The following is a 17,852-nucleotide window of genomic DNA, read 5'->3' as shown; positions in this document are numbered from 1 at the left end:
TTGATTTAGTGGAAGCAGATAAACTAGATATAGCTGAGAAACTGTTCTGATGTGAGGAAGATGACGTGACGTCATCACTCATTAAGATTGTTGGGCTTTAACATCTCAATTTTGTTTTGGGCTTTAACATCTTTAACATCTCAATCAGGTGTAGGCGTGTAGCACACGTGTAAGGGTAAATGTGTCAATTTCTAAAATATGAACGGATCACCGTCAACCCAATCGCTAATAAACGAACAAGTAGTAACCAACTGTAAATTATCCATTTATAATGTGGCCCAAAAGCTAAATACCCTTTGTTTTTAGTTATGTTTTGAGGTCGTGTTAAGGATATATTCCAAATAAGTCGGTGCTTTATGATAGATACTAAAATTGTATGATTTGTAATAGGAACTAGTTTCTACAAATCACCTATTTTTCTGTAATTTTTTTTATTTAATCAAATATATAATAATTGGAATACTAAAAATGTTTTATTCGTAATAGGAAATTACCTTATACAAATCACCTATTTTTTAGCATTTTTTTTTATTTGATCAAATATATAAAAATTGAAAATACACTCAAACTCTCCAAATATAAAAATTAGAAATATACTCACAAACTCTACTTAAAGATTCTGGGCGTATGCCCGGGTTCAAAATCTAGTACAATACTGAAATACATACCTTCTAATAAATAATCAGCCACTACAACAAGTCATTTGATCTAAGTTTACATTTAATTTAATTTTGTTAATTGTCCTCATTGTCCACTGGTCTATATAGATGAACAGAATGTTTATTGATCGATTGAACTGGTCTTGAATTTGTCTTGGAATCCTGCAAGAAAGAAAACGTAGCGTCATTAATAAAGAAAATAAAACACAAGTTGCGAATGCAAACTGAAAATCTAGCTTAAGATGAAGTTCAGTTCAGGTACAGTACTCACATCTTTAACAGCGGCTCGTAACAATCTCACTTGTTCTCTTGAAACTGTCCTGACCTAATTAAAGTAATTCAAAAAAATATGAAATTAGAGAAAAATATTAGGTTACCGTATCTATACTATAGGGTTACAATCCTTGATTTAGGTGAACCAACCTTTTGAATTATGGTCCAAACAACATCTTCAGTGCACGGAGGAACTGTAAGTGAGCCAATGTATCGATAATACTTTCTACTTCCCATCTTTATGTGTCTTGGGTTAAGTACACCAACATTTCTTTCTTCATTGTCAGTGGAAACGATGGACCCTAGATGTTCCATCAACTATAAGAAAAATGTACGTATTAGTATCATATGTAAGAGACAAAAATCATGCATATATATAAACTTGTTTTTGTATGCATATATCTGTTAGTTCCTTTACCTCAGTCAAGAAAGTATCAGGGCGTCCAATCATGTATGTGATTCCAACCACTGCTACTTTTTTGTCTGCGCTCTCGTGAACCATGTGTACCTCTAACGCGAACCTACAATTAACGTACAATTTAGAGCGATTATTAACATCCGATCCCTCAATCTTAAGATATAGCTTAGTAATTAACTAGCTATTCAGATGTATAAACTTAAGTATGTGTTTAATTATTGTATCGCCATGAAACGAAAAATAGATGCCAAAATGTAACTATAGTATGTTGTACGAATAGTGGCTGACTGTCTGTGTATTGACGGTATTGTAGGGAGAGCTAGGAGAAGATTTTAATTAAATAAGTACCTCTTGCCATTGAAGGTGTGTTCAGAGGGTGAGTGCCAGTGGCATTGTTTTAGCACATATTCTGTATTATTGATCTGAATTGTTCCTGCACCACCTACCCATCTTAACTGCATCAACAAATCCAATACAAACATCAGATGAATCTAACGAGGCATATCAAGCTAGATTGTCTACCTAGCAAAATTGAAAATCGAAATGGTCAGGCCGGGTAAATTATTGAATCAGGAAATAGAAAAGTTTTCGCTACTTGCAAGTGTAAGTGGACTAAGTTTTTGATCGAGTAGTATAAAAAAACAGTAGGATTATGGTGGGTAAGATATCATGTAATTGTCTCCCTTTTATATCAAACACTTGCATTGAGACCAAGTAGAGAAGATCGTTTCTTGTGGGATGAAAACTTATTTGTTTCTCATTGCACCGGTAAGTCATCCTTTGGTTGGTGAAAGTTGAATAAGCTGATGCCGTTTGGAAAAAAAACCTTTGTATTGTGAATTTCGATACGCAATTAAGCAACACTAGCTAGCTACGAAATACACGGTTTCTGATCTGAGTATTACTTTGGAACATGGGATCGATCACCGGTGAAGGAAAGAAGCATCCTGTTAGTGCTGGATGAATGTGCGACATAATATCCAGTCGTTCTCATATACATACTGTTTTTCGAAGCGAAGAACTAAAAACAAGAAAGGAAAAAAAAGAAGAAAACACATGCTTGCATTGCTTTGATAGTAATTGTGCAGTGCGATCAGAGTCTTTCAAGCAATTAATTTGTACGTCTGCACTAATATGTATTTTCTTTTTATATATCATTCTTCCATTATAATCAGTATAGCCTTTGTAAGAAGATAAATAGGAAATCAAACAGTGTAAAGCTAGAGGTCTCCACTGACCACTGTAACTAGAAATATGTGATCACTGACTGTACTTGAACCATAATCTTAAATATGAACCTGGTGCAAATGAAAACTAAGAGCATCTTTAGGAGAGCAACAAAAAAAACACCAAAATTTTGAACCAAAAAAACACCAAACCAAAAAAACACCAATCAACTTTAGGAGCAACATCAAAAAAATACCAAGCAACTACGCAGTTTTGCCAAAATCGGGCCATATAGCCCACGCGGTTTTGACAAAACCGCGCCACTAAAGCCCAACTAACAGGCCCAAGACCATGCGGTTTTGAGAAAACCGCGCCATATATCACACATAAACTTTTTTTTTTTTTTTTTTTTTTTTTCTTTCCCAATCTCTGGCGCGGTTTTGTGATATAAACCCAATTAGAATCCCAAACCCACGCGGTTTTGGCAAAACCGCGTGAGTGATTTGATACAGCACCAAACCTAGAACTAAATATTGGAGTGATTTTTTGCTCCCAGCGATATTGCTCCAAGGCTTCCAAGCGGACTCTAGAGCCAACCACCTGTCAGTAAATTAAGAAAGCCAGATAGCCAAAAACCATCGAAAATCTTGACTTCCTATTTTATCCTTATAAAATATAAAATGAAAAAGAGAGAAAGTGCGGCAATGGCTTCTCGCCTCCTCCTTATTTTTTTTCCAGAGGAAACAGCATTGTTCACTGTTTTGAGTAAACACTACAAATTTTAATTTAGTAAAAAATATATATGATATCAATATCACAATTACCAAACCGAATCAAGGTTTGATTTTAGTTGTGAATGAGCAGAACTTGATGAATACAAGGTAGAGTCAAACTAACTTCGATCGCGGAATCATGTACTCAGGTGGAGAAGATGAAGAGAAATTCTATTTTTATTTTGATATAAGGTAAGGGACAAATTAGGAAGTTGGAAATAAAGTCGGTTACTGCTAGGCTGGGTTTCTAGTTATGATGGACAGGTGGTTGGCTCTAGAGTCCCCTTGGAGACCTTGGAGCAATATTGCTGGGAGCAAAAAATCACTCTAAATATTGGTCAATTTGGTGTTTGGTTTGGTGTTTTTTTGGTGTTTTCATCAACATGTAGTTCTCCTGAAGTTGAAAAACACCAAATTCTCCTGTTTGATGCTAGGTTAATATTACTGCTAAAGATGCTCTAACATAATGCTTAATTTGCTGACTTAGAGTTCAAAATTAAATTCCGCCAGTACTTAGAGGCCAGTACTTTAAGGTCTTTTTCTGTTTTTCTTACCATTATATCATGGCCTCTATTCTTTATTGTTGCATTAGTAGGCATGTAGCTTCTCTTTAGCTTTTTCAAATGTGTACCAACAGCCACCCTTTTGTGCAACAAATCAATTGGAGATTGCATCCCTCCGGTCTTACAAGCCGCCCATTCAGGATGTATCTCTCCCCACTTTTCTGGTCCGTTCTCACTCCCTCGAACATATGTAAATTCCCTTTCATCCTCTGCACAACAATGAACCAAGTATCTAAGAAAAAATCATACATATAGTATACACATGCACACAAAACTATCTTACCAAAAACATGAAAATAATGGTTAAACTCTTTAGTACTAGAAGAATAACTCACCAACTTCTTGACATGAAGTTTTGCTTGAATTGAAGACAAGAACCAGAAACAAAACACAAAACAGGAAGTGTGTACTACTTAGCTTCTCCATGTCTAACAAACACTGTTGTACTTAAGGGTTCTCTCTAGTATCTGTTGTAGTTGAGCAAATGTTGGGGACCCTTGGTAGTTTATATAGCTAATAAAAAGGACCATTTTTCAGAAGTTCTATTCAAGTACCCGATATCTAGAAGCGTGTTGTTCAAGCCGCATATTTATTGTTGTTTACCACACAAAGACGACACAGGTGGTAATTTTTCTTTGTATGTTCAAAGAGTCCATATGATTACCGTCACCATTGACATTATAGTTTTTGTTGATAATCGCAGTTGTTGAATTTCAAACTGAAAAGTGCGCTAGCTTTCTCTTCTTTCTTGTAATGTTTCTGGATCCTTCTAAAAAAATACACTTTTGATTCTGTTTGGGTCTTGCTTGAGCATTTCGTAAATTATTATTTTAGTGTGAACTTGACTAAGGATTATGTATTTCTGACGAAAAAGGTATGGGAACATTGACTAATAGGTTAGGTGAATGGGGTTTGCTAAGCTGATGTTTGTTCCCAAGATAATCAGCAAAGACAGCAAGGCTGTGGTCATGTGGTATGTCATATTGGTATGTCATATGTTTATTATTGTCCAAGGACCAAAGTCCAAAATGGAGTGATGATTCGGCGGTCACATATGGAAAATATTGGTATTGAAGAGTTGGTATCCATGGCCCGTATGCAAGAAAAGAAAAATAGTACTACTCGGGATCATAGTACAAAATATCAGGATATGGGTATTTATCGATATTCAATTTTTAGATATGTATCGTAGATATATTTCTCTTTTTGGGGATATTTGACATTGTTTCACATGCAAATATCGTGGATATATAAAAAATATCGACAAATATCGTGGATATTGTGGATATTTATTGATATATCATGATACATTATTTATATTTATTTAAAATATAATGGTAAATATTAAATAAAATTGTTATATACACAAAATATCGCTAAATATCACAAAATATCACAAATATTGCAAATATCGTCAAAATATCGCTGATATTTGCAGTCGTATATATCTCTTAACATATCGTAATATTTATATATCTTTTTCTGAAATCTAGATAGATATCCCCAAATATCGCGATATATCCGGATATTTTGTACTATGCTGGGGATAGTACAAAATATCCCGATATATCGCAATATTTAGGGATATTTATCCAGATTTCAGAGAAAGATATATAAATATCACGATATGTTTAGAGATATATACGACTATAAATATCAGTGATATTTTAATGATATTTATGATATTTGTGATATTTGGGGATATTTGGGGATATTTGGCGATATTTTGTGTATATAACAATTTTATTTAATATTTACCATTATATTTCAAATAAATACAAATAATGTATCATGATATATCAATAAATATCCACAATATCTACGATATTTGTCGATATTTTGGATATATCCACGATATTTGCATGTGAAACAATGTCAAATATCCCCAAAGAGGAGGATATATCCACGATACATATCCAGAAATTGAATATCGATAAATACCTATATCTTGATATTTTGTACTATGCTACTAGGTGCCATTTATATCCAGTGCTCTAAAAAAACGCTAGGCGGTAGTTTGGTGGTGGGAGAGCGCCTAGCGCCTAGGTCTTTTAGACGGGCTAGGCGCTAGGTGTTTTTTTTTCCTAATATATATAGTAATATACACATATACTACAAGAAATGAAAAAAATCATTTATCATAATTCAAAAAATAAACACAAACAAAGATACTTATTACAAAAATGCGTAGTAGTTGAGGAATATTGATTTCATATAAAAACATACTTTTTGTTATAGTGACATATAATTTATATTAGACTTAAGTCTTTTAAACTCATTTAAATCTTAAGCCTACACGGGCCTTTATTTTTCGACATTTAATTAAAAAAAAAAAAAAAAACTTAACTAGTTGGATCGCCTAGACCCGCCTAATCGGTCCGCCTAGACCCACTTAGTCAGTCCACCAATTTTTTAAATGACTAGGGCCTAGGCGAGTCGGTTGGGCACTGCCTAGCGCCTAGAGACTGCCTATGCTGATTTTTAGAACAGTGCTTATATCCCATTACTTGCCAATACTTAGCGTGTAAAACTCATGTGTTGCTATCGACTGTACTACTGTAGTGTTAAACAGTCGATAGCAACACATGTGTAAAACTCATGTGTTGCTATCGACATTGTAGTATGTTCACGTTTAACTAGCGTGTAAAACTCATTGTGTTGCTATCGAATATTCGATAGTTAAACGTGAACATACTACAATGTCCAACGAAATTTGATGCTAGAACAACTATATTTTAATAAGGGTTAACGAACACTACCCCCCACTAGATGAGCCAATTAGGATTTCCCTCCCACTAGATGGGAAATTAGGGTCTCCCCTCCAAATACACACAAAAAAAACACAGTCAACTCAAGTTGATTTTTTTTTTTTTGTGTACTTAATTAGGAGGGAGACCCTAATTTCCCCATCTAATAAAGGAGAAATCCTAATTGGCTCATCTAGTAGGGGGTAATACTAGTTAACCCCTTTAATAATCCTTTTTTATAGCTTCACCTAGGTCCTAATTTTGGGATGCATCACATTGGTACGGCGCAACTCATTTGCTAGTTCCTTTTATCTAAGTACCGGATTCGGATTCATGGGTTGCAGATCATAATGAAAGCATACTGTGGAAATGATAAGTGGAAACCAATCACCAAAATATTGAATTCGGACAATATATCGTGTACCCAAAAAATGAGATATAGGATATATCAAAAATATCGAAGATATCCATTTTTTGTTTACTAGTCAAAATTTTGTTTTCGATATATCGAAAATATCAGAATATTGTTGATTATATCGGAAATATGGTCAATTATATAAAAAATATCGTTGATATATTAATAAAAATCGATCAAAGTCAACAAAATCAACAATTTATATCAGACATATCGTATATATCAGTCGATATTTATATCGATATATAGAAAATTGTGATATATATCAGCAAAAACAAAATTCAATATTCAGTAGAGATATATCGAATATTTCTATTTCGTATACCAAAATACAAAATATATCAACAATATTTCAAAAATCTCAGCTATATTTTAGTCTTTGGTGGACACAACCAAAGTCAGGGAGTTTGTTCTATACTGCAATTGTTTAATAATTGTAAATGGTCCACAATGACGTCTCCTTGGAGTTGGAGGAATAGGCAATTAGTTAAAAATAGTACTACAAAGAAAACTATGTAACTTTTTAAATTGAAACCAGATCGTTAAAAATAGTACTACAAAGAAAACTATGTAACTTTTTAAATTGAAACCAGATCGTATTCTTCGAAGCGCTTTGGTCGACAAAGCTTTTACCAACTAAGGCGCATTCAAAAAAATAATAAAAAATTATGCTAACACTGACAGATTTAGGCAAAGGTCACGAGAAATTATTGCCTACTAAATAATGTACAAATTCAAGCCTTAACTCATTCTGTAAGACATAAGTTCCTTTGTGCGGTCCTTTTGTTATTGCCAGTTTCGCTTCAAGCTCCTTTGTGCGGTCAATATCACGCATAAGTTCCTTTATTTTCTTTCTGGTTTTCTCCATGGTGGATGTGAACTTGGTTTCTTCGGCTTCCCTTTCCGCTTCAATGGCTTCAAACTCTTTAACAGCCTCCATCCTACCTAATTCGACCAGTACTTGCTCTTCATTGGCTTTCTCGATCTCCTGCTTTAGACCCTCAATTGAATTTGAGTGAGACCCCAGTCTCGAAGTCGAAGCTTCGGTTTCTTTCTCAACCTGCGATTTATTTTCTAAAAGACACACCATATCAAGCTTAAGCTTAGGGGGTGTTTGTTTTTCCTACTTATAAGTGTTTGCAAACACTTATAAGTAGGTCTTAAAACTTGTTTGTTTTTTGCTACTTATAAGTGGTAGAGGTGTTTGTTTTTTCAAGCGCTTATAAGTGTCGACATTACAATTTTACTCATATTTTAATAACACGTATTCTCTTGTCGAAGTTAATGACGATCATATAAGAAATCAATTTAATGGAAGTAGAAATCAATTCATATAGACCATGCATTAAACAATCCACAATAGACATATTGTTTATTATGATAATCAAAAAGTGCTATTGGAAAGACATTAACTTCTTCTCATTTGCATCAACTCATTTGCTATTTGGTTAGTTATGTAATTTTATATGCGTCCATGGGTAGTTATGCAATTTTATGTCTAATCCCAATTTATAAGTTGGTCTACTTACAACTTTCGGCACTACTTATAAGTTTTTTTTACCGTTGGCTACTTATAAGTGGGAAAAAACAAATGGGTAAAAACAAGTGGTCCACCACTTACAAGTGTTTATAAGTGGTCTAGCACTTATAACAGTTATAAGTAGGAAAAACAAACACCCTATAACAACCCCAATTTTTAAACAACATAAATTAAATTATTTGATTGAAAATAACTATTATATTATGAAGTCTAGCTTATTATAAAATTTGTTTAGCTATTGTTGATTTTAAAAAAAAGTTCATGTTTTTACTTGAATTGTTTGTTATAACTTATGTGGGTATTTTATAATCATTTTGGGCTTGAAAACATTGTTAAAATGTACCCATTCATATAGGTATGGACCTTGGGTGTTTTTAGACCCATTGGAGGCCCATAGGTTAACTTAAACAGACTTAAAACATGGAATAAAGAAGACCTGCGAATTTTCTCTGTAAAAAGATGATTATTCAAAATCAAAACCCTAGCCTCCAATAAAAAGAAGGGGAAGAGGAAGAGGAAGAAAAGAGAAAAAGGGAATGCAAAGCATTAGGCTCACGCACTATTGATATTCATAGTTGTTTACATCTTGTAGACTTAATAAGGTGAGTTATATTTCTTTCTTTTATTGTTTCCATAGAAATAGGATATGTTGTTTGTTATGTGTGATCATATGGATTGTATATTGGGAGGATAAAGCCATTAATAAATTGTATAAAGTTTTGTGAAGAAGATGAACAGTTAACAGTAAACACCATTCCAGAAAAGTTGTCTGCGCAGTCTTTTAATTCTGTTAAGATGGAGATCTTTCCGTGCACGGATGTCTCTCAAATTTAATCTATAATTTCCTGACACATTGTAGTCTGACATGTTAAAATTTTAGACAGATCCAACGGTTGGATTTCTGTCGAGGCGCGCATAAGCGTGACAGGTCGTAGTGTTTCTACACCAGAAAAACTGCAGTGTGCAGTTTTTTGTTTTTGCTTAGATGGTGTCGTTTCCATACTCAGATTTGTATGAAATTTAATCCATAGTTTCCTGACACATTGTAGTATGACATATTAAAATTTTAGACAGATCCAACGGTTGGATTTCTGTCGAGGTGTGCATAAGCGTGACAGGTCGTAGTGTTTCTACACCAGAAAAACTGCAGTGTGCGGTCTTTTGTTTCTTCTTAGATGGTGACCTTTCCGTACTCGGATTTGTATGAAATTTCATCTATAGTTTCCTGACACATTTTAGTCTGCCATATTAGATTTTTAGATGTATCCAATGGCTTGATATCTGTCGAAGCTTCCATTAGTGGGACTAGTCGTAGTAGAAACTACACTAGAAAACTGATGGGTGCAGTCCTTTGTTTCTGTTTAGATGGAGGTCAACCTATTATCGGATTGATCTCAAATTTAATCCATAGATTCTTGATATCCAGTTAAATGACATATACAAATTTTAGACAGATCCAATAGTGGGTTGTCTGTCAAGGCACGGATTAACAAGGTTGTTAGAATTAGCTCAAGTTTAAAATAGATATAGTTGGGTGGTTACATGATGGCATTAGATGGTCAGTGGTTATTATACTTTCGATATATTCTTACTATCGTGAAAATATTGGTGTGGAATGAAAATATATCTATATGTTTTATTTTATTGTGATTATTAAAATATTTGGAGAATTGGTTAAGAGCTACGTAAGGCTTGATTCTAATCTTAAAAGATTGGATCGTAAAGGCAGACCTTATGTACAAAAAATCAATATATCTATAATATATATATTAGTTTGTGTGATAACTATGCGATTGTGTTAGAAATTACTGTTGTTTTGAGACTACATAAATATATATGTGTGAGATAGAAGTTGTAGATGAATATAGACTTTAGTATATGTGGATATGTTTTGGACATTAGTGTGTGTGGACTTGAATTTGGGCTAATAAACTATTTGTTTACGATATTGTATATATGAGTGTGGTTATGTAAATTGTATTTGTTTGATTATAAGTCTATTTATATTTAATGATATTTAAGTGCTTGATTTGCCTTGACGCGCGAAAATGACTCTCTGCATGTGTGATATATTTTGACATGAGTAATGCTAGTATAAGAATAAGTGATAATAATGTTTTAATGTGTCGCCCACATCTTTATAACTCTCCACGCCTCAGGATTTGGTAATGAAAAGAAATGTTTATGACTTGTGATGTCATGTGATAGATGGGTATTCATTGAATGTGCCATGAATGACCCGGGTATTCATTGAATGTGCCATGAATGACCCAATCGTTTGGACTGCCCTAGAGAGGAACTAAGGTATTCGCCTTGCGGGTTGGTCGTATTCCTTGAATGTACGGGAATGTAGGTTTGGGTATTCCTTGAATGTGGCGGGAATGACTCAGGGTATTCATTGAATGTGCCATGAATGACCCGTTAGTGTTATGATGGGTATTCCTTGAATGTGGCGGGAATGACCCAAGGTATTCATTGAATGTGCCATGAATGACCTGATATTTTGTTATGCCCAAAAGAGGCTTTGTGATTATGTGTATGGAAAGCCCAGAGATGGCTGTGACTCACAAGTTACGAGTTTACAAGATGAAAGTATGTTTCCTGGAGGCGATATCCCGTTTGGGACATATGTCTTGTAGTGGTACTCGGTGTGAGTGAGGCGCACGGATATGTGTGATTTGGCAAATGTGTGTAGTGCAAATCATGGAGTAGGAACTAAAGGTTGGGCTGTGTCTTTGAATAAATGAGTCAACAAGATAATTAATAAGCAAAGTAAAAATATTGATTTTACGTGTGATGGAGTTATTGCATATGATGTCTATGATTTCTTATGAGAAATGTTTACATGGTTTGTATGAGTTGATACTCACAAGGGATGAATGTACTCATTGGTTGTGACTTTTCCTCGTTCTCATAAGTAGACGAGTGATACTAAAGTAAAAGTATATAAATTGTGTGATGTTATGGATATGAAGTGTGACGGTGAATAATACTAGTAAATGATTGTGAGTTCTATGTATTTGTGAATTGACTATAACTTGATATGTTATTCTGAAACTATTAATGACTTGTGATAGTCGAGATCTATGATTATGCACATTATAAGCTTTATGACGTAATGATGTCATATGAATGACTACCCTTGATATAGGTATTATGATAAGTGGTATTCCCGAATATCTTGGGACGAACCAGTCATATCAATTAGACTTAAATGTCTTAAATGAGGTTTGGTTATGAATGGAATTTTGACTTTTGAGATAAATCATTTTATTGTGATGTCTAACTCTGTTTTTCTTGCAGGAGGGTAGGATCTATTAATCTTTTCTGCAGGGACGTAAATATCCTACCCTAAGACGACGTGTTGGCTTAAAGGTAAGGTATACCAAACTCATTTTTAATTAGGTTATTATATGTGCAGTTAATAAATGGAATGTAAGTGGTATTGTATTGTGAGTTATTTTGGAAAGTGGGAATGACGAGTGCTGTTATAAGAGATTCTTGGAATTTGTATGTTGGGGGTGAAATCTTACTTGGGAAGAAACTACACGCCGTTTTTGGAAAACGGAACTATATTGTCTTCCAAGTTGAAATTGTTTGTAATGTTATATTTATTCATTTGAAATATTATTATATATATTTTGTTGTTAGTCTACTCATACCAAGCAAATTCAATTTTTTGACCCATGTTTGCTTTGTTTTGGTAAGCGTGGGTGTGTTCTTGGGAACATAGATGGTGGAGTGCAGTGGATAAGGACACGTGGTTTGGAGTTGCTCTTGGAGTCTTCTGGTTTAAGATTTTCTGAAGGGTACGGTTTTGTTTTGAGACAGATGTAATAGTTGGTTAGTTTTTTTGTAGTTTAATAATGTGATTTAAAGATTGTTCCTTTTAAGTTTTTTTTTATTTCAGTTTTGTGTATATTGTGTTTGATAACAGGGTTTTGGGGTTTTGTTTCACCCCGGGTTTCCAGATAATTGAATATAATTGTTTTAAATATTGTCTGGAAATTTGGGGTGTGACACACCCCCTACTCAAATCCTGTTTCACAGATTCCAATTCTCTCATAACTTGAGCATACTGATAATTTTCCCCTTCTGCTACAGCCAATGCTCGTCCACCTTCAATTCTTTCTGGTCTTTTAAGTGTTTCAAGCTCCTTTTTTTCGTGTTCTACCTCTGAATTTTGATTCTTCTATTCTGCGACTCAGATCTTTCACTGTCTTATTATTTGCGCTAATGAGCTCCGACTCTGCCTGGGATCTCATGTCTTCTGCAACTTTAATGTCCTCATTGTACTATCTGATGTCTTTCTTCGCCATTTGGAGTTCTCTTGCCCTTGAAGATGGCTTCTACAAGTTCAACTTAGTGCACAAATAATTAGCTTGCAATAGCAAAATAAATTTGGAAAATAAAAACAAACAATAATAGTATGTATTTGGATTTGAAATATGCTTATATATTGAACCGTTAATTTCTCAATAAGATTACATTGAATTTGGATTTGAGGAATATGTTTTGCTTACGTGACTCAATTTACATAAGATGTCACTGAATTAGCACTTAAAAAAAAATGAAATTAACAATGTTCGCGTCAATGAGCCAAAATTGCGTTAGTTGGGATTTTGAACCAAATAATACAAAATGTATATATAGCATCACCCTTTATTTACCTTGCTTTAATTATAAATATAAATTTCATAGAAAAATATTCTTGAATTACACATGCAATAGTTCTATGATTTCGTTAAGTTATATTTAAGCGTTTCTGTATGCCACATGAACTTTTCGCATTCAAGAAAAATTCCAAGACCTTATACACTACTAACTAAGACCATTGTAAAGAAGTGATATGTATGAACCTAAAATCTCACCCCTACAATAGTTCTCTCTCACTCTATTTCAATCTCTCTTTTTTCTCTCAGTCTTTTGGTTCCTTTCTTTCTCTAATGCGGCCTCCTTTTTTTTTTCTCCCTCTTCTTCCTTTTATATCTCTTCTTCTCTCCATCTAGCTCGTCCACTTGTCCTTCCATCCTTTGGTCCCTCTTGCTGTCGTACCCATGCCACGTCCCCAGTTTAGGGTTCCGCGGCCACGATCCGATGCTCCTCGACTCCCCCTATTATGCTACCTCCTATTCCTTCTCCTATTGACCTAGTCCACATCTCTTCATTGGGCCACTACAAATGCCCCTTCTCGACTCCGCGGTTCCGTTAATGGACCCAGGGTCGAGAACTCCCGCCGCTTCGTTCTCCGTGTCTTTAATATCTCTTTCATCGGTTTGCGTGTGATGTGATGGCAATCATCACGCATGTTTTCGATCGCCCCTCGTACTTTGAGCTTCCACGTGTGACCGTATGGCTGGATTACTGACCCGACTCTTCGATTTTCATACCCCTTGTAATTACCATTCTGCCCCTCCCCTATTTATAGAAGTAAAATCAAACATCGTAGTCGCAAACGAAATGGTAGCAAAATAGTCGCTAAACAAGGAGCGAAACAAATCATGAGTTTGTAATAGTGTCTTAATACAAAAAGATTTCTTGGGCATCAACGATTATCTCATTAGTAGCTTACTCAATGGCTGCGGGGGTCTCAACAGTGGCCGTCACCTGGGTGGGGGTTTCTTCTACCACAGGGTGTTCTGGAATGACATCAGTGGCCGACACTTCTTCCATTGCGACCTTAGGGGATTCGATCACTGGGGTGGCAGGCCTTTCAGGGAGAAGTCGACCTTCCTGCATGAGCCGCGCATGTTCCTCTTGAATTTTCTTGGCCACCCTCTTGTCGGCCAGGAGCTTGAAGTGGTCACGAAGTACAGTCATGTCTGTTTGGTGCTGCTGCAGTAGTTCAGCGGTAGCATCCTGATGCTTCTGATTGAGGGCGTCCACGACTTCCTTGTGTTGTTGAGTGAGGGCATCCAGATTGAGTTGGTGTTGTTGGAGGAGCACTTCCCTTTGGTGGCTAAGGCGTTCGTTGACCTTATCCATGTATTGTTCGTGAGATGACTCCACGGACTTGAGCTCGTCCTGGGCCTTGAGTTTTGCCAAATTAGCAGCTTCTAGATCCAATTGGAGGCTGGCATAGGCAGCTCGTAGTCCAGCAGGGTTGTTAAGTTCTTGCTCCAGGGATGCCACCTTGGTCTTGGCACTGAAAAGGCCACGGATCATGAAAGAGATATCCAGGCTCACTTAGGATCAAAGAGGAAAATGGATAAAAAAAAATGAAAAGAAAAGAAAAGAAAAGAAAAGAAAAGAGAAAGGTTGTACCTTCTCCTAGTTGGTATACAGAGAAATATGGTGCTAATCAAATGAACCCCCGTCCGCATATGCCATGTCTTTGGGCAAGTGAGCATTATAAAATAGAGAGGAGGCTACGACCGCATTGTCCAGATTGGAGTCCGCAGTGTTCACCCTACGATTGTGCACCTTGAAAATAGGACATAAGTCCTCTGCACTTGCAGGCTCGGATGTCGGGGCAATAGGCAGAACTGGTTCTTTGCCAGACCGGTGTGTGCGGGGGGAAGAGACAGCAGAATAAAGGGGTGAAGTGATAGGGGCAAGTTGTTCGGATGCGGAGGTCCGTTGAGCGGTAGGGGTCAGTTCTTCAGATGCTGAGGTCCTCTACCTTTTGGATGGAGGCTTGTCAACAGGAGCCCGCACCTCTGTGGAGGGAACCTCCCTCACCTCATCATCATTGGAATCACTGTCAAACAGTTTTTGTTTGTGGACATCCATATCGTCGGGAGGGGAGTGGGGAGAGGTGTACTGATCGTCCCAATTGGAGATAGAGCGGTATGAAGGGACGTCTTCAGGAGCAGAGGAGTTGGGAGGATCATGAGATTCAAGGGAGTCGGGGGAGTGTGAGGAGGTTTGGGGATGATGGCGGTGGGAGGTATGGGTGCAAGGCCTTTTCCTTGGATGAGGAGATGTTCTTGGTTTCCGCTCCTTGGGAGAGGGAGGACGATAAAATGGAGCGGAGAAACCACCGATATTGTGTAGATCGGGGATTAGCAACAGGGGAGTAGCGGTAGTAGGATGGATACCTAGGCGGTCGGCTTGAGCAGGACCTAGTTCACGGAGCCTTTGAAAAATGGGACACGAGATGCCAGAGTAGATCCTAGACTTGGAATCTGGCTGCCAACCTGGAAAACAAATAGGAACCGCGGTATAGTGATAACAGGAGTAGCACATCAAGAGAGAAGGGAAGAGATAAGATACTCACCACGGGTTATGAAGGCGAGATGGTTAATAGTTAAATCAGAAAGAATGTCCGCAGACAGAAATTGCCCCGATACATATAACGGGTAGTGATGCCACACTTTATCTGAGGTTGTGACATGGAGTACGAATGATTGCTTCTGAGGGCGTACACAAAAGGACTGGTACCCCGCACCGACATCTTTGGTACTTTTCTTGATGTAATATTGAGAGAAGATATCGCGGCTCGTAATCTTGGGTTCTCCGGTCCTATTATACGAGTTTGCGGCATACATGATTCTCCAAAAATTCCCTATGCCTTGGCAGGGGGGGATGTTGAAGTGATTACACACCTCGACGTCAGGTAGGGTGAGTGGAAGCTGTAGACTAGCGACAATTTGGCCTACAGTGATGACAAGACACCCCGGGCGTCGGGGAACCAAGTGAGGGTAATGGGTGACAGAAGGCACATGTTCTAGAACTATGTCGGCCGAAATGCCATAGGCAACCCTAATTGCACCCAAATTAGGTCTACGACACCGAGAAGGAGGCGGCGGCAAGGAAACCTGGCAACCAGAGGTGGAGGGGACCGCAGTAGGGGCAAGAGATGGTAGAGACGCTACCCTATCGGACCAGGAAGAGGAAGAGCCACCGGATTCGGAGCCCGACATGGGGAAAGGGGATGAACAGACGTGAGAATTTGAATCAACTCAAATACACAGTACAAGCAAAAGAAAGAATGGCTTAGAAAACGTACCGACAAAAGTGAGGGGAGGAGTGACGAGCCCGAAGAGAGTGCTGAAAGGGAAGGAGATGCACTGGAGGAAGAGAGAACGCGTACGTGAGCCGGAGACTAATCGGAGATAGGAAAGTTGGCAAAGCAACAAGAGAACGAAGGAAGATGGCGAAAGCAAAAATGAGAAAGGGAGGAAAATGAGAAGAGTTTAAATAGGGGAAGGGCAAAAAGGTGATTGAAGAGGGTTGGGAAAATCGAAGAGTCGGGCAAGTGATCCAGCCAAAGGGTGATACGTGGAAGCTCGAGGTACGAGGGGCTACAGAAAATGTGCGCGATGATTGCCATCACATCACACACAAACCGATGAAGGAATTATTAGCGGCACAAAGAACGAAGTGGTGGGAGTTCTCGACCCCGGGTCCATCGACAGGACCGCGGAGTCGAGAAGGGGCATTTGTAGTGGCCCAATAATGAGAAGTGGACTAGGTCAACAGGATAAGGAATGGGATGTAATATAATAGGGGAATTCAAGGAGTATGGAATCATGACCGCAGAACCCTAGACCGCCCGGTGGCATAGGTACGGCGAAACGAGGGACCAAGGGATGGAAAGACAGGTGGACGATCCAGATGAAGAGGAGAAGGGGTATAAAAACAAGAGGATAGAGAGAAGAAAAGGGGAGGTCGCACAGTGTGGAAAAAAAAGGAGGAGAAAGAAAAAGAGGAGAGAGAGAGCTAGGTCTGGTTTGGTTTTTAGTTCTTTGGTGCTTACTTGTAGTTTTTAGGTTCATATAATGAGAAAGTGAGTTTTGTATTGAGTATGAACGTTAGGCACAAGGAGATGAAGTGGAGAGAGAGCCAAGGCTTTATAAGATGATTGGTTGTTATTGAAAGTTAAGTTGGTGGTGTCGCCAGACGACTACTCATTTTTGCCTTTTTCAATATATACAAACAATACTTGAAGTTTACTTCTGAGATCCACTGCTAAATTTCTCTTGAGATTAGAGTAGGCCGAATGTGGATCTTCTATTCCCACGTGGAGAAGCCGAATGTGGATCTTCCAATCCCACATAAGCATCAATTTTGAAACTTCCGAGATTTTACAAAATATTTTTAGTGTCTCGGACTTAATTTTAGAGCACAAGACAAACGTTTTAAGCAGATTTCACGTTTTAATTATTAGGCTCTGTTTGCTATGTGAAATTTGGTAGTACTCGACCATGTTTAAGGTATAGAAAACAAGTGGTGGATACTCCATAAGTAATTACTTTAGAAACTGTTTGGTCCCTTTTTCTTTAGAGGGATTGTCTCGTATTGTTTTTTTTTCTAACTCTCCCAATGGAATAAAAATCCCAAAAAAAAAAACAC

General features: G+C 37.2%; 1 protein-coding gene across 1 annotated transcript; it reads right to left on the bottom strand.

Annotated features, from left to right (window-relative positions):
• Positions 1–558: 558 nt before the first annotated feature.
• On the bottom strand, positions 559–4,595 carry LOC147485896 (alpha carbonic anhydrase 7-like). Its single transcript, XM_086570677.1, has 7 exons — positions 4,189–4,595; positions 3,845–4,062; positions 1,699–1,805; positions 1,351–1,453; positions 1,083–1,250; positions 931–984; positions 559–821 (listed from the first exon to the last, which is right to left on the bottom strand). The coding sequence occupies exons 1-7, from the start codon at positions 4,277–4,279 to the stop codon at positions 735–737; spliced, it is 828 nt and encodes a 275-aa protein (XP_086426803.1). The 5' UTR covers positions 4,280–4,595; the 3' UTR covers positions 559–734.
• Between the last annotated feature and the right edge of the window lie 13,257 nt (positions 4,596–17,852).

Source organism: Coptis chinensis, chromosome 7 (genome assembly GCF_015680905.1).
Source record: "Coptis chinensis isolate HL-2020 chromosome 7, ASM1568090v1, whole genome shotgun sequence".
NCBI lineage: Eukaryota > Viridiplantae > Streptophyta > Magnoliopsida > Ranunculales > Ranunculaceae > Coptis > Coptis chinensis.
The sequence above is the reverse complement of the archived record's forward strand: the minus strand, read 5'-3'. Positions and strand labels throughout refer to the sequence as shown.

Bases quoted from the DNA above. Each gene is read 5' to 3' on its own strand.
- LOC147485896 (XM_086570677.1), bottom strand. From the start codon at position 4,279: ATGGAGAAGCTAAGTAGTACACACTTCCTGTTTTGTGTTTTGTTTCTG. The intron at 1,454-1,698 runs GTACTTATTTAA...CGTTAATTGTAG, and splicing joins CACACCTTCAATGGCAAGAG to GTTCGCGTTAGAGGTACACA. The intron at 822-930 runs GTGAGTACTGTA...TCTTTCTTGCAG, and splicing joins TACGAGCCGCTGTTAAAGAT to GATTCCAAGACAAATTCAAG.